This window comes from Oncorhynchus masou, chromosome 12, assembly GCF_036934945.1.
Source record: "Oncorhynchus masou masou isolate Uvic2021 chromosome 12, UVic_Omas_1.1, whole genome shotgun sequence".
Lineage (NCBI taxonomy): Eukaryota > Metazoa > Chordata > Actinopteri > Salmoniformes > Salmonidae > Oncorhynchus > Oncorhynchus masou.
This window is the reverse complement of record NC_088223.1, coordinates 53,074,466-53,095,745: the sequence shown is the minus strand read 5'-3', so window position 1 is coordinate 53,095,745 and position 21,280 is coordinate 53,074,466. Positions and strand designations below refer to the sequence as shown.

The window sequence follows — 21,280 nt, the reverse complement described above, 5'->3', positions numbered from 1 at the left end:
TTCCTGCAGTCAGCATGCCAACTGGGGCATTGTGTTTTAGAGTGGCCATTTATTTTCCCCAGCATATCGTGGACTGCAGGAAAAGCGGGGCCGAACTCGCCACCATTCACATTGACGCCGTTGTCATGGAGGGGGTCAAGAGCTTGAAGTTCCTTGGCTTTCCACATCACTAACAAACTAACATTGGGGTAAACACATCAAGACAATTGTGAAGAGAGACTGAAAAGAGAGACAAAGATTTGACATGGGTCCTCAGGTCCTCAAAAAGTTCTATAGCTGCACCATCGAGAGCATCCTGACTGGTTGCATCACCGCTTGGTATGGCAATTGCTCGGTATCCAACCGCAAGGCGCCACAGAGAGTAGTGTGCAGGGGCTCAACCTTCACTAGGGACGGGGGCATGCCCCCCCCATTCTGAAATTGCACATTTGTCCCCCCCAGTTTTATAATTGCAATGTGATGTACAACATGGCACCGGTGTGGTTTAGGACCATGTGGACGCTTCAGAGCTGGTAGGCTGTTTTCCGGTTTCAGCAGGCAGAATTTAGGACCACATGGACACCATAGAGCGTGCAGCCAGGCTGTGTGAAGGCAAAGCTTCTGAAAGGCTGGTGTATAGGACTAGCACGGGAGAGATGAACCGAGGCAGCTGCTGTCTGTGTTGTGCTTTTTTCTCTGAGTTGTAAAAGTAAGTAGAGCAGAAACTGGCTAGTCTTTTGTTGACTGATCTAGCTGGCAAGGTAATTGCTGACAGAAAAAAAGTATTTATTCCCAGTGCTGAGCTATTAGTGTAACTGACATGCAACGTTAGCTAATGTTTCATCCCCTCTTGACTGAAGTGAATGAACTAGCTATTAGCAACTAGTTAGCTAGCTAGTAGCTACCACATCCAGTTCAGCTCTAGCTAGCCTCTAGCTATCTGTCAGGTAGCAGTATCTAACAGCTGTTAAGTGTATGGAAATGCCTTTGTTTTGTCCCATTTCAACATGAGTAAATTTGATGATGTACCATTAGCTAGAGCTAGCCAAAAGTTTGCTAATGTTAGCTAGATCCCTAACTTTAGCTATTATTTTTGCCAAACCATGAAACCAAGACTGATATTCTTACATTTTTTTAAGCACAATGTAAGTTTTTATTAGTCAGTATAGCGATGTAATGTTATTGATCTGTCAGTTTCCCTAGCTAATTGGTAGCCTAGTGGTTAGAGCATTGGGCCAGTAACTGAATGGTTGCTGGATTGAATCCCCGAGCTGACACGGTAAAAAGCTGTTGTACTGAGCAAGGCAGTTAACCCACTGTTCCCTGGGTGCCGAAGATGTGGATGTTGATTATGGCAGCCCCTCGCACCTCGCTGAGGTTGGGTTAAGACACATGTCAGTTGAATGCATTCAGTTGTACAACTGATTAGGTATTCTAGTTTTCACACTGAACCGGTATAAACAGCTCTACAGCCTTCACTGTCATGGTGCAATGTCAGTGCTCATCATGTCTTAGCAAGATCAGAAGGTGACAGCTGTTCCTGCAGGGAAGACCAGTCTACGGAGCTCAGGTGTATTTTGCAGTATATTATAACAATCAGTGAATTCATACAAGTTCAATCTTGAGTTGATGGGTAGGGAACTGGGATTAATGGTCATTTCAATGAATGAGCCATTGATTCTATTCATGGATAACATAATGTATAAATGTACACCAAGGTAATTCTTTGTCATGCCTCATCTGAGCAGGATCAGATGGTGACGGGGGTCTCTTCAGGGTCAGGCAGTCAGGGAAGACCAGTCTGTGACAGGGGTCTCTTCAGGGTCAGGCAGCCAGTCTGTGACAGGGGTCTCTTCAGGGTCAGGCAGCCAGGGAAGCCAGTCTGTGACAGGGGTCTCTTCAGGGTCAGGGAGCCAGGGAAGATCAGTCTGTGACAGGGGTCTCTTCAGGGTCAGGGAGCCAGGAAAGACCAGTCTGTGACAGGGGTCTCTTCAGGGTCAGGCAGCCAGGGAAGCCAGTCTGTGACAGGGGTCTCTTCAGGGTCAGGCAGCCAGGGATGCCAGTCTGTGACAGGGGTCTCTTCAGGGTCAGGCAGCCAGGGAAGCCAGTCTGTGACAGGGGTCTCTTCAGGGTCAGGCAGCCAGGGAAGCCAGTCTGTGACAGGGGTCTCTTCAGGGTCAGGAAGCCAGGGAAGCCAGTCTGTGACAGCATAGAGGTGAACTTTTGCTGATACAACACTTTATTCTCTATGTGCAGCAAACACTGGACCAGCAAGAAGCTTTGAAAGATTGAAACTATTTTTAAGCCAGTCTGACAAACCTCTAAAGTTTATTTCCAAACTGTATCAAGGGTTGACAGAGGATTTTCCCAATGACACAAAACATGACCAACAAAAACATAAGGAAGACCTGGGAGACGCTATTGATGATGATGAATGGATGGCTACAGACATGTTAAATGTCCAGTCACGTTCATATCACCTCAGACATAAATCACAGCAGTTTAAGACCATCCATAGAACGTACTATATGCCAGTGAAACTGAATATCACACACTCAGAAATGGTATTCTTCTGCTGGAGGTGTAAAACACAAAAGGAGACATATTTGCACATGTTATGGTCTTGTGAAGGCTGGCTGAATTTTGGCAGAGTATGTTATTTTATCTCAGCATCTCTACAGATTTTCTATTCTCCCTATTTTTGTTTGCTTGGAAATGTTGTTACTGGAGACTTATCAGAAGAAACTGTGTAACCAAGCATTTATAGAGACTAAGAAATTGAGTGCCATTAATTGGAAGGTTGGTTATCCTCCCACAATGGATGGAAGAAATGTCAAGTTATGCATCACTTGATTTATTACAAGATTAAGGGATAATATACAACTTTCAAAAGGTATGGATGCGACAAAAGCAGTCTGTATTGAAAACATGCCCACGTCAGGGGAGATACCTATTTAGGCAATCCCTAGCTGCTGGGCTGCTCAGTCCTGGCCCCGGGGGTCTACCATACTGTTGGTTGTCACTCTGGCCTTGGCCTAAACCCCATGAAACCAATAACGAATGTTTCACAAAGATCCTAAAGCTGAGTGGGGTGTGTTGGGTTGGGATGCTGCAGGGCCGAGGACAGAACAGGACAGGGGCAGGACAGGGTGACCCAACTATATTGTTTGCAAGTAAAAAGAGCTCTACAGTACTATTAGGCCTATGATATAAATGACAGTAAACAAAAATATAGTTCAGTCTTATCAATCACTTACACATATTTAATAAGGATCTTTTACTTAGCTTGATGACTGTGGGCATTTTTGCTAACTTTTTGTTGTTCTAAATAGATGGCTGGAAGGGTTATATTAGATTGTGTAGAAATGCAGGAAATTAGCTTTAGATGCCCCCAAAAATGGGAGGACCCCCCCGCCAATATAAGTCCCCCCCCAGTTCTAAAATCAAAGTTGCGCCCCAGGTAGTGCGTACAGCCCAGTACATCACTGGGGTCAAGCTTCCTACCATCCAGGACCTCTATACCAGGCGGTGTCTACCCCCAAGCCATAAGACTGCTGAACAGTTAATCAAATGGCTACCCAGACTATTTACATTGACCCCCTTTTTTACGCTGCTGCTACTCGCTGTTTATTATTTATGCATAGTCACTTTACGCCTACCGACATGTACATATTACCTCAATTAACCTCTACCCCAGCACATTGACTCGATACCGGTACCCCCTATATATAGCCTCGTTATTATTTTATTGTTTTTACTTTATTTTATTTTATTAGCAAATATTTACTTACTTCAAAAAAAAATCAGCATTGTTGTTTAAGGACCTGTTGTATTCGCACATAAATCAAATTTGTCTAATGATCATGCTGTTTAAATCAGCTCCTTGATATGCCACACCTGTCAGGTGGTGTAAAGATCGTCGTCCTCCTCGTCTGAGAAGGAGTAGGAAATATCGGACCAAAGTGCAGCGTGGTACGTGTTCATGATGTGTATTTGACTGAACACTGAAATACAAAATAACAACGTGCATAAATGAAACAAACGAAACAGTCACGTGTGGAACAAACACTGACACGGAAAAATAATCACCCACAAAACACAGGTGGGAAAAGGCTACCTAAGTATGATTCTCAATCAGAGACAACAAACGACACCTGCCTCTGATTGAGAACCATACCAGGCCAAACACATAACCACAACATAGAAAAAGGAACATAGACTACCCACCCCAACTCACGCCCTGACCATACTAATACAAAGACATAACAAAAGAACTAAGGGTCAGAACGTGACAGGTGGATGGATTATCTTGGCAAAATGAGAAATGCTTAATAACAGGGATGTAAACAAATTTGTGCACACAATTTGAGAGAAATAAGCTTTTTGTGCATATGAACATTTCTGGGACCTTTTACTTCAGCTCATGAAACTAACACTTTACATGTTGCGTTTATAGTTTTGTCCAGTATATACATATAAAATTCAGATTTTTCAGGGTGCTGCAGCACCCCTACCTCCCGCGGCTACTTAGTCCCCCAATAAATTTGTCTGGCTGACACCAGCTCTCAAGTCCTGGAAAAGGACTGGAAAAGCGGTTTTGTTTTGCTCGCATGAAGCACCGTTAATAAAGAGGCTATTCCCTCAGCAAGGTAGGTCCTGTGTTTCTGAACCCAGAAGAGCTGACTGACTGGCTGGATCAATAGATCAGGATTCGTTCCATTCGAAACTGGGCTATCCAACCAGTGTTGTCTTGAAGTCTAATTAGCATAAAACTTTGGGCATCTTTTGCGCTTAACATGAATAGGATGGATAAATCATTACACACATTTTAAAATGTTAATACAACCCTACATTTAAACGAGTGACATATTAGACAAATGCAACCTGTAAAACATAATGATCTAATGCCTTGCAAGTATCAACTAATGTCAGCTAGCAAAGCTAACTAGCAATTTTCCTCCCAAAACTAGCCCGCTAATAACTTTTGCTTGCTATCAACCCAAAATCAGCTAGATAATCAAATGTATGGTTTAGTTATACATTTACCAATTAGCTAATTATAGGCTGAACATTTCCTTACTCAACCTACCAACATTACAACCAGGAATACGACTTTCCCGAAGCGTAACCTCTGTTTGGACCACCATCCAGGACAATGGATCAGATCCCAGTAGGCGACTCAAAACAACGGCGCCGCAGAATGGGCAGAAGGAGAGGTCAGGCTCCGTAGACGGGCACGTCGCTCACCACTCCCGAGTATACTACTCACCAATGTCCAGTCTCTTGACAACAAGGTAGACAAAATTCGAGCAATGGATGCCTTCCAGAGAGACATCAGAGATTGTAACATTTTTTGTTTCACGGAAACATGGCTCAATCGGGATACGAGTCGGTACAGCCACCCGGTTTCTTCACGCATCGCGCAGACAGAAACAAACATCTCTCTGGTAAGAAGAAGGGTGGTTATGTATGACTTATGATTAACGAGTCGTGGTGTGATCATAACAACATACAGGAACTCAAGTCCTTTTGTTCACCTGACCTAGAATTCCTTACAATCAAATGCCGACTGCATTATCTACCAAGAGAATCCTCTCTCCCCCCCCCAAGCAAACACCTCAACGGCCCTGAAATAACTTAATTGGACTCTATGTAAACTGGAAACCACATATCCTGAGGCTGCATTTATTGTAGCTGGGGATTTTAACAAGGCTAATCTGAAAACAAGGCTCCCTAAATTTGATCAGCATATCGAATGTGTGACCCGGGCTTGCAAAATTCTGGATCATTGCTACTCTAATTTCCACGACGCATACAAAGCCCTCCCTCGCCCTACTTTTGGCAAATCTGAACATGACTCCATTTTGTTGCTCCCAGCCTATAGACAGAAACTAAAACAGGAAACGCCCGAGCTCAGGTCTGTTCAATGCCGATTCCACGCTTCAAAATTGTGTCGATCGCGTGGACTGGGATATGTTCCGGATAGCATCGGACAACAACATTGATGTATACGCTGATTCGGTGAGCGAATTTATTAGCAAGTGCATCGGTGATGTTGTACCCACGGTGACTATTAAAACCTTTCCTAACCAGAAACTGCGGATTGATGGCAGCAAATCTGTAAGCGCGAACCACTGCTTTTAATCATGGCAAGGTTACCAGAAATATGACCGAATACAATCAGTGTAGCTATTCCCTCCACAAGGCAATCAAACAAGCTAAGCATCAGTATAGAGACAAAGTAGAGTCGCAATTCAACGGCTCAGACGCGAGACGTATGTGGCAGGGTCTACAATCAATCACTGATTACAAAAAGAAAACCAGCCCCGTCGTGGACACCGATGTCTTGCTCCAGAGTACCCTCCAAACTCGTCATTAAGCTCAAGACCCTGGGTCTCAACCCCGCCCTGTGCAACTGGGTCCTGGACTTTCTGACGGGCCGCCCCCCATGTGGTGAGGGTAGGAAACAACAACGCAAGGGTGCGTTCTAAGCCCTCTCCTGTACTCCCTGTTCACCCATGACTGCGTGTCTCCAACTCAATCATCAAGTTTGCAGACGATACTACAGTGGTAGGCTTGATTACCAACAACGAAGAGACGGCCTACAGGGAGGTGGTGAGGGCCCTCAGAAAATAATCAGGAAAATAATCTCACACTCAACGTCAACAAAACAAAAGAGATGATCGTGGACTTCATGTAACAGCAGATGGAGCACCCCCCTATCCACACCTACAGGACAGTAGTGGAGAAAGTGGAAAATTAAGTTCCTCGGCGTACACATCACGGACAAACTGAAATGGTCCACCCACAGAGACAGTGTGGTAAAGAAGGCGCAACAGAGCCTCTTCAACCTCAAGAGGCTGAAGAAATGTGGCTTGTCACCAAAAACACTCAAACTTTTACAGATGCACAATCGAGAGCATCCTGTCGGGCTGTATCACCGCCTGGTACGGCAACTGCTCCGCCCACAACTGTAAGGCTCTCCAGAGGGTGTTGAGGTCTGCACAACGCATCACCGTGGGCAAACTACCTGCCCTCCAGGACAACTACACCACCCGATGTCACAGTAAGGCCAAGATCATCAAGGACAACAACCACCCGAGCCACTGCCTGTTCACCCCTCTACCATCCAGAAGGCGAGGTCAGTACATGTGTATCAAAGCTGGGACCAAGATACTGAAAAACAGCTTCTATCTCAAGGCCATCAGACTGTTCCACAGTCATCACTAACATTGAGTGGGCTGCTGCCAACATACAGACTCAATCTCTAGCCACTTTAATAATTGGATGTAATAAACGTATCACTTAAACAATGCCACTTTATATAATGTTTACATACCCTACATTACTCATCTCATATGTATATACTGTACTCTATACCATCTACTGCATCTTTCCTTTGCCGTTCGGCCATCGCACATCCATATATGTACATATTCTTAATCATTCCTTAACACTTGTGTGTTAAAGGTAGTTGTTGTGAAATTGTTAGATTACTTGTTAGATATTACTGCATGGTCAGAACTAGAAGCACAAGCATTTCGCTACACTCGCATTAACATCTGCTAACCATGTGTATGTGACCAATACAATTTGATTGATTCAGCCTTGCATTCTAGTTACTGTAAGTGTTTACTTCTGGCAAGTTTCTTCTTCTTTAAAGTTTTATGACAGACAACATCTATTGGTGTATTGCCGCCACCTACTGTACGGGGTCTTGTTTTTTCATATTATTGCGGTCGGCAAACAAATGCTATAGATGCATGCCACCACCAGGGTTGGGTAAGTTACTTTCTAAATGTAACCTGTTAGTTTTTAGTTACCTGTCCAAAATTGTAATCGGTAATGTAACGTTTGGATTACCCAAACTCAGTAACGTAATCTGATTATCTTGTTACTTTTAGATTACTTTCCCCTTTAAGAGGCATTACACCATGCCCAACCCGTGCGCCATCATGCGCGAATTGATTGTCCCCCCCACACCAAACACGATCACGACATGCAGGTTGAAATATCAAAAACAAACTCTGAACCAATTATATTAATTTGGGGACAGGTCGAAAAGTATGAAACATTTATGGCAATTTAGCTCGCTAGCTTGCAGTTTCTAGCTAATTTGTCCTGGGATATAAACATTGAGTTGTTATTTTACCTGAAATGCACAAGGTCCTCGACTCCAACAACTAATCCACACATAAAAACAGTCAACCGAATCATGTCTAGTCATCCCTCCTCCTTCCAGGCTTCTTCTTTGGACTTTATATGGCGATTGGCAACTAACTTTCATAATAAGGTGTATTACCACAACCGACCTCAGTTCATCTTTCAATCACCCACATGGGTATAACTAATGAGGAGATGGTACATGGATATATGCTTCTAAAAGCCAATGAGGAGATGGGAGAGGCAGGACTTTGCATCTCATTCTGCATCACAAATAGAAGCAACTTCTATTTTAGCGCCTGGCAACGCAGACGCTCGTTGGCGAGCACGAGCAGTGTGGGTGCAGTGATTGAATAACATGTATGTGTACATTTATTTTGCAATGCTCGCGCACGCGTCCGGTTTAGGCAGCGTGTCAGAAGACAAAAATATTTGTTACCAATTGAACAACATCTATTACAGGATAAAGTTTACATAGTTGGTCATATGGATGTTAAATTTTACTTTATGTGTTGGTTGTGTTGGCTTCTTCCAACCCATCGCTTTCTACTACATATAATATAATTAAATTATCTTTACATTAATATATATCATGTATAAGTCCAAAAATGGATGGAGCAACTGCAGATTGCCCCTTTAAGCCTTTCAAAAGTGTGCAAGTTTGTGCATGTCCATTAGGCCTATGGATAAAAAAAATATCAGCATGAATTAGATTGTGCAATAAAAGCCCAACTTCTATTCCACAGGCTGGGATCCGCACTATACAGTTGTTGCAAGAGCGCATTTTTCACTGTCTGTCCACTAGTTTCAAAAACAATGATTGATAGGCAGCTTAAACTTCTTGAATTTAACCATTGAGTTCAAATACACATTTCGAGTTCTGAACAGCCATCCACAACAACCCGTAAGGCGCAAATAGCTAAATGTGAGAGCAGCAGTGTGAGTCACATCAATGCTCTATGTAGATATCAATAAGTAATATCCGTATCGCCGTAGAGTACAATGCTCTCATCCTTACCTCCAAGCGTTTATTGAAATTGGATAATCTTTGGATGCCGACAGCAGACGCACAATTAGAAGACGTACCTTGGTCTGTAGCCTACAAAAGCCTCTTCCTGCTCTTTTCCCGCGATCCGTCAAACACATTTGGTGTGTCATCATAGTGGTCTCTGACTTGGGGTCAGACACTATCACGTGGAACAAGCTTACATTTGCGCCTTTTTTCAATGTTGATTTGAATGTCATAAAAAAACAGAAGTGTCAAATATGTTTTTTCACAAACATCCTTTCTGGATTTAAAAGTAATCCTCGAGGTAATCCAGTTTTTCAAAAGTATCTGTAATCGGTTTACAATATTTTTGTTGGTAAGGTAACATTTACCGTTTTTTTGTAATCCCTTACATGTAATCAGTTACTCCCCAACCCTGGCCGCCAGCTACTGTTTTGGCTGTATACCAGTCCAAATAATTAAATCCAATGTACTCCTTTATTCAGATTCAACTGCCAACGCCCACCCCTACAGGCTCTGGGACCTGAGAAAGAAGAGCATCTTCAGACAGTAATCTTTGCCATGTTTCGGCAGTGAAGTCCTGGAAACCCCAAAACCTTTGAGCAGCAGATACTATTATGTCCAGTTTCTTAGACTTTTTGTTCCTTTGTGCAGTACAATTAATAACATGCGCAATAAACACCATAACATCCACCTTCTTCACAATCAGCATATAAGTTTCCCTCAACGGTTGAGCAACACTGAATCTCCACGGTCAGCGAAGCATCCACAGCCATATCTTCAGCTCCACTCACTCCAACTATTTCACGTGCCTCTGTGTAGGAGGCCTGCTGTATAGCCCTGACCCTTGCCACTTCATACTCCTTTACCCTAACCGGACACTCTGGGGAATTGGGAACGTGGTTGCCATCACAATTACAACATCGTACACCCTCAAACGTTCCCCAGTACCTGGATATTTTAGCCAACAATCTGGTTGCCTCTGCCAAGGCTGAAACTTGGCCGCAGGTGGATCTTCCAGCAAGATAATAACCCCAAGAAGTGGATAGTGGAGTGGTGGTGCCAGCCAGTGGCACTCCAAGGCTCCTACAGAGTCCATGCTGGATATCAGGGTAGGTTCCAGCAATAACCACACCAGTGAAGCCAAGAATTTCAGAGACAAGAACAAGGACTACTTCAACTCACCTGAGGGTGTAGTCAGCCGGCAGTGGAACCTTTTCCGATAATCATTGTCACACTTTAACACCATCTTGCTGTAGCCCGAATTGTTTCAGAAACTAGCATGTCAACTTTTTGAAGCCTATATTGATTATCTATTGAATTCCATCTCATGCATTATTTTATTGTTACTTATCCATTATCATTCAAATACAAAAGTATAGCGTAATGAGTCAGAACTGTAGGTTAATCGATTTAATAATGTATGCACAATGAATACATACAAACATAATTCACCATTGCAATATCTCTGCTCTCTCAATTCTCACTCGCTGTTTAAATCTTGAAACAGATACTTTAGCAGCAGTTGCTGGATGTCCACTTTTGGCCATCAAGTGAAGTCTTGGTAGCATCCCAAAAACTACAGATGGATCAGACTCTGTGGCTGTGGGTGCTGGTTCACGTAGGTAAGCAAGAACTTTGGCATATACCCCCTTCTTTGCCTGATTAGTCCCACTGGGATGGAATCTCCTTCTGGAGGACTGGGGTGTCTCTCCATCGGGACTTGACCGACTTTGTGCCGACTTGTGCCTGGTCCATTGGGGCTTGGACTGATGGTTGCACTGAGGAAGGGGGGTGGGTCTTCTGGAGACATTGTGCATTTTATCATGTTCCTGAAAAGCAAATCAAATTATGTTTGTGTCAAATACTTTTTTTTCTAAAGGCATCTTATAACAGTAGTTTAATCACATGATCTAAATTAGTGTTTGTCAATAAATTCTTAGAGGACTTCAAGGGTCGGATTTAAATAAGTTGTGGTGTGAAACTGCCATTTCCGTTTGCGATATTACAGAACAGCAGAGTACATACTACAACTTTTGTTTTACCACAACGCTGGATGCTCCTCTCCTCTGTTTGATGAACATAACAATAATAAATGCACCTGATGCGACCAGTGATGCTGTTTCACCTTCTGCAGATCTCAGCTTTAATGAAATCATAACTCAAAGCCTCCATCTTAGCTTGTCAATCTTATTGTGAAGCAACATAAATGATATATAAATAAATGCACCACAAGGTGGAAGCAGAGGATCAGGAATGACTGACTGTTCAGCTGCTTGGTTATTTGGTCCCCTTGGAATGGATTGAGACATTTGTGTAAACCTTGGGATTTTTGACAAGGAACACTTACTGGTCTTGTAGTTGGAGATGGTGTGGCCATATTGCCCTAGCTTTACCATGGTCTAAAAGTGTCCCCCAGGAAGTCCAAGATGGGTGAAGTGTACCCATCGTAGAGTGGAAGCAGCATCAGCCTCTGCGCCTGACCGTCGGCAGACCTCCATCTACTTGACTCGCCTGCTGTTGATTCATCATGATGCAAAATGTGTCCTTTACATCTGCAGCTGTGGCGAAGGAGAAGAAGAAGAAGAAATATATATAATATTTTATGCACGTACACACACACGCACACACACACACACACACACACTAGTTGGAGAGGCTGGATCAGCAACCACATTAACATACATAGGGGGTTGGCTTGGTTAGATTCATCTGACTATTATTTAACAAGTTACAGCAAATTTCCAAGCTTATTGGTCTTTACAGCTGCCCAAATGATGTAGCTGTTGGACGATGTCACATTTTTTTGTACTACTTTTCCCCACTTTAAACTGAGTTGGAGTGTGTATCTTTATTTGTCTGTTAAACAAACTCTAGGAGGCAGGGCACAGACTGGTTGCCAAAAAACAGTGTTCATATGTTACTTTATGGTCGCATGTTAACACATCTCAACATCTAGATATGGCTAACCAGGCCATGGCATGGGGTGAACAGTTGCTAGCACAGCTAGTTACATACCTTCATAAGAAGCCTGTTTTGTGCCGTTTTGGTTCCTCTGATGAAATAAAATGCAACATAAAATGGGAGATGGGAGAGGCAGGACTTTCAGCGTGATCTGCGTCAGAAATAGAAAGGAGTTCAATTTTACATGCTGACCAGACCGGATGCGTCGTGTGCGCAAGCATCGCAAAATACATTTAGAAATCCATTTTATTCAATTATTGCAGCTGCACTGCTCGTATGCGCCAACAAGCATCTGCATGCCAAGGGCTAAAATAGAAGTCCTTTCTATTTCTGGCGCAGATCGTGTTGAAAGTCCTGCCTCTCCCATCTCTTCATTGGTTTATAGAAGCAGGTACCCATGTGCCATCTCCTCATTGGCTATACCCACGTGGGGGATTGAAAGACAAACTGTTTTGCCGGGAGTCGTGGTAATGCTATGAAAGTTTAGATACAATCACCATATGACTTCAATGATGAAAAAGCCTGGAAGGAAGAGAGATGAATAGAAACGATTCGGTTGGCCGTTTTATGTGTGAATTAATTTGTCGGAGTAGAGGACCTTGTGCAGTTCAAGTAAAATAACAACTCAATGTTTATATCCCAGGACAAATTAGCTAGCAACAGCAAAGCTAGCTAAATAGGACAAATTAGCTAGCAAGTGCAAGCTAACTAGCTAAATTGCCATACATGTTTAATGCTTTTCAAACTGTCCCCAAATTAATGTCATTGGTTCAGAGTTTGTTTTGAAATTTAACCTGCGTGTCGTGATCGCGTTTGGTGTAGGGGGACAAAATAAATGTATGCACGATGGCGCACTCGCGCAGCTGGTTTGGGTTATGTGTTATCCCTTGGCATCGCAGACATGGCATCGCGAGCAGTGTGTGTGCAATAATTGAAAAACATGGATTTCTACATTTATTTTGCGACGCTCGCGCACGCGACGTGTCCGGTCTGGTCAGCTCATGACCGCTGCGGCACTCGGGAGCCCGTAAGATGTATCATTGTTCTTCTACTTTTCCTGGCTGTCCAAGTACCCAGATGTTGTGAGCAGTTTTGAATATGAATTTAGAAACTGAATTTGAAAACTATATTTGAAAACTGTATCTGAATGGATCTGAGAAATTATAAAACTTTGGTCAACTTGAAATAATAGTTTGTAAACTTGATTCCCAGAAAATGACTGTGATATCTACCATATTGAAACTGAATATATAAATATTGAATTTGAATATTGAATTAAAATATAATTTTTCATCTGAATGCAATATTCATTCAATTCAGTTTCAAATCATTCAAGTTCAATTTAGGAATTTAATGATTAAATTTCTGCATTACAAATTCAAAAATATTAAATTCAAATTCAATATCCTAATATCCTAGGACGTCTGAGTACAAAAATTGGTTAACCACCTAACTGAGGATCTTAATTTACCTTTGCGTAATACCCTAGATGCAGTTGATCCCCTAAGAACAAAAAATATTTGTCACAAAACATTTGCTTCCTGGTATACAGAAAATACAGAGCCCTGAAAAAAGCTTCCAGAAAACTGGATGTCTTCCGACTAGCTTGTAAGACTGTACTGTGCAATATCGAAGAGCCCTCACTGCTGCTCGATCATCCTATGTTTCCAACCTAATTGAGGAGAATAAGAACAATCCTAAATTCATTTTTGATACTGTCGCAAAGCTATCTAAAAAGCAGCATTCAACAAAAGAGGATAGCTTTCACTTCAGCAGTGATAAATTCATTAACTTTATCGATGAAAAGATCACGATCATTACGGACTCTACTTTGAATCTGCGTATTTCTCCAAAGCTCAGTTGTCCTGAGTCTGCACAGAACTCCCAGGACCTGGATCAATGGAGACACTCAAGTTTTTAAAATCCTGTATCTCTTTACACGTTCATGAAAATAGTCATGGCCTCTAAACCGTCAAACCGTCATACTGGACCCTATTCCAACTAAACTACTGAAAGAGATACTTCCTGTGCTTGGCCCTCCTATGTTGAACCTAATAACACATCCAATGGATGTGTACCAAACTCACTAAAAGTATCAGTAATAAAGCCTTTCTTGAAAAAGCCAAACCTTGACCTGGAAAATGTAAAACGCTATTGGCCTATTTGAATCTCCCATTGCTCTCAAAATGTTTTGAACAAGCTGTTGTGCAGCAACTCACTGCCTTCCTGAAGACAAATAATGTATATACGAAATGCTTCAGTCTGGTTTTAGACCCCATTATAACACTGAGACTGCACTCGTGAAGGTGGTAAATTACATTTTAATGGCGCCAGACCAAGGCTCTGCACCTTAATGCTACTATTGACACCATCGATCACCACATTCTTTTGGAGAGATTAGAAACCTTAAGTGATCTACACGGACATGTTCTTGCCTCTGTCTGAAAGATATCAGTTTGTCTCTGTGGATGGTTTGTCCCCTGACAAATCAATGGTAAGTTTCAGTGTTCCTCAAGGTTGCGTTTTAGGACCACTATTGTTTTCGCTATTTATTCTACCTCTTGGTGAGTTCATTCGGAAACACAATGTCAACTTTCACTGCTATGCGGACGACACACAGCTGCACATTTCGATGAAACATGGTGAAACCTCAAAATTGTCTACCCTGGAAGCCTGTGTTTCAGACATGAGGAAGTGGATGGCGGCAAATGTTTTGCTTTTAAACTCGGACAAAACAGAGATGCTAGTTCTAGGTCCCAAGAAACAAAGAGATCTGCTGTTGGATCTGACAATTCATCTTGATGATTGTACAGTTGTCTCAACTGACATTTACTCTTGAGGTACTGACCTGTTGCACCCTCTACAACCACTGTGATTATTATTTGACCCTGCTGGTCATCTATGAATGTTTGAACATCTTGAAGAACAATCTGGCCTCAAATGGCCATGCACTCTTATAATCTCCACCAGGCACAGTCAGAAGATGACTGGCCACCCCTATAGCCTGGTTCCTCTCTAGATTTTTTCCTACGTTTCTGCCTTTCTAGGGAGTTTTTCCTAGCCACCGTGCTTCTCCATCCTCATTGCTTGCTGTTTGGGGTTTTAGGCTGGGTTTCTGTATAGCACTTTGTGACATCTGCTGATGTAAAAAGGGCTTTATAAATACATTTGATTCATTGACTGATTGATTGAGTGTCCACATACATTTGACCATGTAGTGTATTTCCTGAGCTTTCTTATATCTCCTAGATATAGGACAGACACTTCAAAACCTTATTCTTTATAATATATTTTTTTAGTGTATTTTTTAACATTCATGAATGTGTTATTCAATGCCATTCTATGGGCTTGAGTAGTAAAGGCCGAATTCAATGTTTTATATAGATAATTTTTTAATACCTAAAGGAGTCCTAAAATTCAAGGTGATGTTTGCTCTCCAAATGGATAACTTGAAATAACATAATGTAGGTAGTTAAATAATTGAAAGAAAAACATGTTTATTTATGAGCCTAAGTATTTGTGAAATAGGCCTCATGTGAAATCATTGTCAAAAGCGCGAGAGGTACTTTTGCATGTAGGTCTAGATTATTTATGGACTGATCATATAGAAATATCAAAACAGTCTTATAACAACTCCAAAGCAATTGCATGTGGCGCATGAGGAACCACTGACTCACTGCATTGTTCTATTATCAAGACATCTGCTGGTAACTCGTAACTGGTTGCAAGAGATCATGTGGTCTCCTAAATATCTGTTTAACTTGGTGTGACACTGCATGGCTTTTATTTTTAACCAGAAGAGTAGGAATAAAATGTCTCTATTCTCAGCCCTAGATAGCCACCCCTGAGTCAACCTCTACCATAGCCTCCCCTCAGTCCTCTCATAGTGTTTCCTCTGTGGCCTGGGTGATCCTGGCATCTGCTTTTCTCCGAGCCCTGTGCCTCCAGAGCAGGACAACCAGTGAGAGGAGCAACAGGAGCCCCAGGGCCCCTCCGATCAGCCCAGCTTTGAGGGCCACACTGCTGTCCCCAGGGGGCTCGTACATCGTACAGGACCCCTCCTGACGCTCACTGACTCCTGCATTATTCACCGCCACCACACACACCTTTGCCCCCTGCCCCATCCCCCTCACAGTACCACTCCTCTGGTCTACACCAAACAGCAAGGGCTCCAGCGCACCCACCACCACCTCATAATGGGTCACGAAAGAAAAGGGTGCACACCACTGAACCACAACTCCTGAACCGTCCATAGACAGTCTCTTCAGGTAGGGAGCCTCTGGGGCCGCATGGGGCCCACTCACCCCCGGACACAGGCAGCCGCTGGAGGCTGCCAGCTGGGCACAGGGAGGCTGTAGCTCCCGGCAGGGGTCATAGTCACAGGGTTGATGATTGGTGCCCTGTGATGGGGTAGGTGGGGGCTGACTGGGTGGATCAGTAAACGCATCGTAGTAGTCATCTGAGTGGAGGCGCAACAGGTCGTACGTGTCTCCGTTTGGCCTCAGAGGCAGGGTGGCTGTGTGGTTGGTCCATGAGACGTCAGAAGGTGCGGCAAAGGAGGAGGAGCCATTAAGAAGGGCCAGTAAGAGGATTATCAGTAGAGGTGGACAATCCTTATTGGCGGACATGGTATCTGAAGATGATAGAAAATAACACTCCATTAGAGAGGGTTTGACAAAGGATCTGCTTATGAAAGGTATTCGGATGGAGACATACATTTGTATGTATATCTGTACAGTACCAGTAAAAATTTTGGACACACCTACTCATTCAAGGGTTTTTCTTTATTTTTTACAATTTTCTACATTGCAGAATAATAATGAAGACATCAAAACTATAAAATAACACATATGGAATTATGTAGCTACCAAAAAAAGTGTTAAACAAATCAAAATATATTTAATATTTTTCAAAGTAGCCACCCTTTGCCTTGATAACAGCTTTGCACACTCTAGCCATTCTCTCAACCAGCTTCACATGGAATGTATTTTCCAACAGTATTGAAGGAGTTCCCACATACAGTTGAAGTCGGAAGTTTACATACACCTTAGCCAAACACATTTAAACTCTGTTTTTCACAATTCCTGACATTTAATCCTAGTAAAAAGTCCCTGTCTTAAGTCAGTTAGGATCACCACTTTATTTTAAGAATGTGAAATGTCAGAATAATAGCAGAGAATGATTTATTTCAGCTTTTATTTCTTTCATCACATTCCCAGTGGGTCAGCAGTTTACATACACTCAATTAGTATTTGGTAGCATTACCTTTAAAATATTTAACTTGTGTCAAACGTTTCTGGTAGCCATCCACAAGCTTCCCACAATAAGTTGGGTGAATTTTGGCCCTTTCCTCCTGACAGAGCTGGTGTAACTGAGTCAGGTTTGTAGGCCTGACTCAGGGCTTTGTGATGGCCACTCCAATATCTTGACTTTGTTGGCCTTAAGCCATTTTCCACAACTTTGGAAGTATGCTTGGGTTCATTGTCCATTTGGAACACCCATTTGCGACCAAGATATAACTTCCTAATTGAAATTTTGCTTCAATATATCCACCTAATTTTCCTCCCTCATGATGCCACCTATTTTGTGAAGTGCACCAGTCTCTCCTGATGCAAAGCACCCCCATAACATGATGCTGCCACCCCCGTGCTTCACGGTTGGGATGGTGTTCTTTGGCTTGCAAGCCTCCCCATTTGTCCTCCAAACATAATGATGGTCATTATGGCCAAACTATTTTTGTTTCATCAGACCAGAGGACGTTTCACCAAAAAGTACGATCTTTGTCCCCATGTGCAATTGCAAACCCGTAGTCTGGCTTTTTATGGCGGTTTTGGAGCAGTGGCTTCTTCCTTGCTGAGCGGCCTTTCAGGTTATGTTGATGTAGGACTCGTTTTACTGTGGATATTGATACTTTTGTACCTGTTTCCTCCAGCATCTTCACAAGGTCCTTTGCTGTTGTTCTGGGATTGATTTGCACTTTTCGCACCAAAGTACGTTCATCTTTAGGAGACAGAACACGTCTACTTCCTGAGCATTATGATGGCTCCGTGGTCCCATGGTGTTTATACTTGCGTACTATTGTTTGTACAGATAAATGTGGTACCTTCAGGCATTTGGAAATTGCTCCAAGGATGAACCAGACTTGTGGAGGTCTACAATTTTATTTCTAAGGTCTTGTCTTATTTGTTTTGATTTTCCCATGATGTCAGGCAAAGAGGCACTGCGTTTGAAGGTAGGCCTTGAAATACATCCACAGGTACACCTCCAATTGACTCAAATGATGTCAATTAGCCTATCAGAAGCTTCTAAATCCATGACATCCTTTTCATGAATTTTCCAAGCTGTTTCAAGGCACTGTCAATTTTGTGTATGTACACTTCCGACCCATTGGAATTGTGATACAGTGAATTATAAGTGAAATAATCTGTCTGTAAACAATTGTTGGAAAAATTACTTGTGTCATGCACAAAGTAGATGTCTTAACCGACTTGCCAAAGTCATAGTTTGTTAACAAGAGTGGTTGAAAAACGAGTTTTAATGACTCCAACCTAAGTGTATGTAAACTTCCGACTTCAACTGTATACTGAGCACTTGTTGGCTGCTTTTCCTTCACTCTGTGGTCTAACTCATTCCAAACCATCAATTGGGTTGAAGTTGGGTGATTGTGGAGGCCACGTTGCCTGAAGCAGCACCCCATCACTCTCCTTCTTGGTCAAATAGCCGTTACACTTTCTGGAGGTGTGTTAGGCCATTGTCCTGTTGAAAAACAAACGATAGTCCCACAAAACACAAACCAGATGAGATGGCGTATCGCTGCAGAATGCTGTGCTAGCCATGCTGGTTAAGTGTGCCTTGAATTCTAAATAAATCACATACAGTGTCACCAGCAAAGCACCCTCACACCGTCACACCTCCTCCTCCATGCTTTTCGGTGGGAAGCACACATGCAGAGATCATCCGTTCACCTACTCTGCGTCTCACAAAGACACGGAGGTTGGAACCAAAAATCTCAAACTTGGACTCATCAGACCACAGGACAGATTTCCACTGGTCTAATGTCCATTGCTCATGTTTCTTGGCCCAAGCAAGTCTCTTCTTCTTACTGGTGTCCTTTAGTAGTGGTTTCTATGCAGAAATTCGACCACGAAGGCCTGATTCACATAGTCTCCCCTGAACAGTTGATGTTGAGACGTGTCTGTTACTTGAACTCTGTGAAGCATTTATTTGTGCTGCAATTTCTGGTAACTCTAATGAATTTGTTCTCTGCTGCAGAGGTAACTCCAGAGTCTTTCAGTTTCATCATAGAGATTGATTTTTTTTTTGTGACTGCACTTGAAGAAACTTTCAAAGTTCTTAACATTTTTCGGATTGACTGACTTTCATGTCTTAAAGTAATGAGAGACAGTCGTTTCTCTTTGCTTATTTGAGCTGTTCTTGCAAACAATATGGACTTGGTATTTCTTTCAAACAGGGCTCTCTTCTGTATACCACCCCTACATTGACACAACACAACTGATTGGCTCAAATGCATTAAGAAGGAAAGAAATTCCACAAAATGTACTTTTAACAAGGCACACCTGTTAATTGAAATACATTCCAGGTGACTACCTCATGAAGCTGGTTGAGAGCTGTAATCAAGGCAAAGGGTGGCTACTTTGGATAATCTCAAATCTAAAATATATTTTGATTTGTTTAACACTTTTTGGGTTACTACATGATTCCATATGTGGTATTTCATAGTTTTGATGCCTTCACTATTATTCTACAATGTAGAAAATAGTAAAAAATTAAGAAAAGTCCCATGAATGAGTAGGTGTGTCCAGACTTTTGTCTGGTTCTGTATATATTCCAAATGTGTTGTTATTCTTACATTTGTGAATAATGCTTGATTTCACGTGCTGTATGGGATATCGCACATGAGAATTTATTTCCCTCAACCCTTTTTATAAATCAGACCAGCATAGATTGACACAGGGCGGTTGGTAGCCTAGCAGTTAAGAGAGTTGGGCAAGTAACCAAAAGGTAGCTGGTTCGAATCCCCAAGCCGGTAAGTTGCAAAATCTGTCTGTGCCCTTGAGCAAGGCACTTAACCCTAACACTTCTAGATAAGATTGTCTGCTAAAACGTGAATGTGGAAGTGGTTACTGGCACCACCATCATTTGGGATTTAAAACACTAATCTGAAACCCAAAGCTTTGTAATGTAAAAAAACAGACCCAATCCCACAATGAATCCCCAGCCTCCATGAATGTAGAAATTGTAACATCAAGTTTTATGTTATTCATGATGCTTTAGTTTAATATTCATCATACAGTATGACCATACTGTACAAAAGTTCTGCACACACAGTTGCCCTTTTATGTTGAACATTTTGGGAACATTGTGAAGAACTGAGGAATACATCTGCACAGTGGGTTCGAGCCAGGCTTTACACATCTAGCACACAGAACAGCCCTGTCAGCTGCTCCCACTTACAGCAGAGCTGCCAGTGCAATCTCCCCATGATTCTATACAAATATATCTACCTGACTGATTCCCTAAATAAACAAGTATGGATTAATAAACATACTAATCTAACAGCAAGCAGCACACACCAAACAACCATATGTAAGGTTCAGTAGAACTACACTAACAGTGAGAGCGAGACAACCTGACCCAACCCAACTGTATGCCAGTAGTTACAGAGTTAGATGTGTGTCAATAGACTTCAAAACATTGTAGAAATGTTTTCTTTAATAATTCACATAGAATAAGGACTAGACAATAATTTTAGATTGATTCATATTCATAAAAATATCAGTTCACCTGATTTTTCGATAGTCCTTTATTGCTTTCGAAATCTTGCCACCAATGTTTCTTCGCTCTCTTTCTGTTCATTCACTCTCTCCCCCTCTCTCTGGCCCTCGTTTTATACATTCTTCCTAACTCCCCAACAATCACCTCCTTCTTTTCTCCCTCCCCCATCCACCCTTCCCTGCTTTCTCTACCCCCCCTCGCTATTATCCCTCTCTTCCCGCTGCACCTCTCTCTCTGTTCCATGGGGGTTTGGCAATATGTGTGTGTGTGTGTGTGTGTGTGTGCCTCTCGCTTGCTGCCCCTGTATGTGAGGTAACTGCCAGATTAACTCCTATTACATTCCATTGGCATGTGCAGTTTCTTTCAGAG

At 42.4% G+C, this 21,280-nt stretch overlaps 1 protein-coding gene across 1 annotated transcript; it reads right to left on the bottom strand.

The window, feature by feature from the left end:
* Positions 1-10,549: 10,549 nt before the first annotated feature.
* On the bottom strand, positions 10,550-21,064 carry LOC135550387 (LRRN4 C-terminal-like protein). Its single transcript, XM_064981135.1, has 5 exons — positions 20,921-21,064; positions 13,587-16,748; positions 12,170-12,266; positions 11,502-11,712; positions 10,550-10,983 (listed from the first exon to the last, which is right to left on the bottom strand). The coding sequence occupies exon 2, from the start codon at positions 16,741-16,743 to the stop codon at positions 15,997-15,999; it is 747 nt and encodes a 248-aa protein (XP_064837207.1). The 5' UTR covers positions 16,744-16,748; positions 20,921-21,064; the 3' UTR covers positions 10,550-10,983; positions 11,502-11,712; positions 12,170-12,266; positions 13,587-15,996.
* Positions 21,065-21,280: the final 216 nt, after the last annotated feature.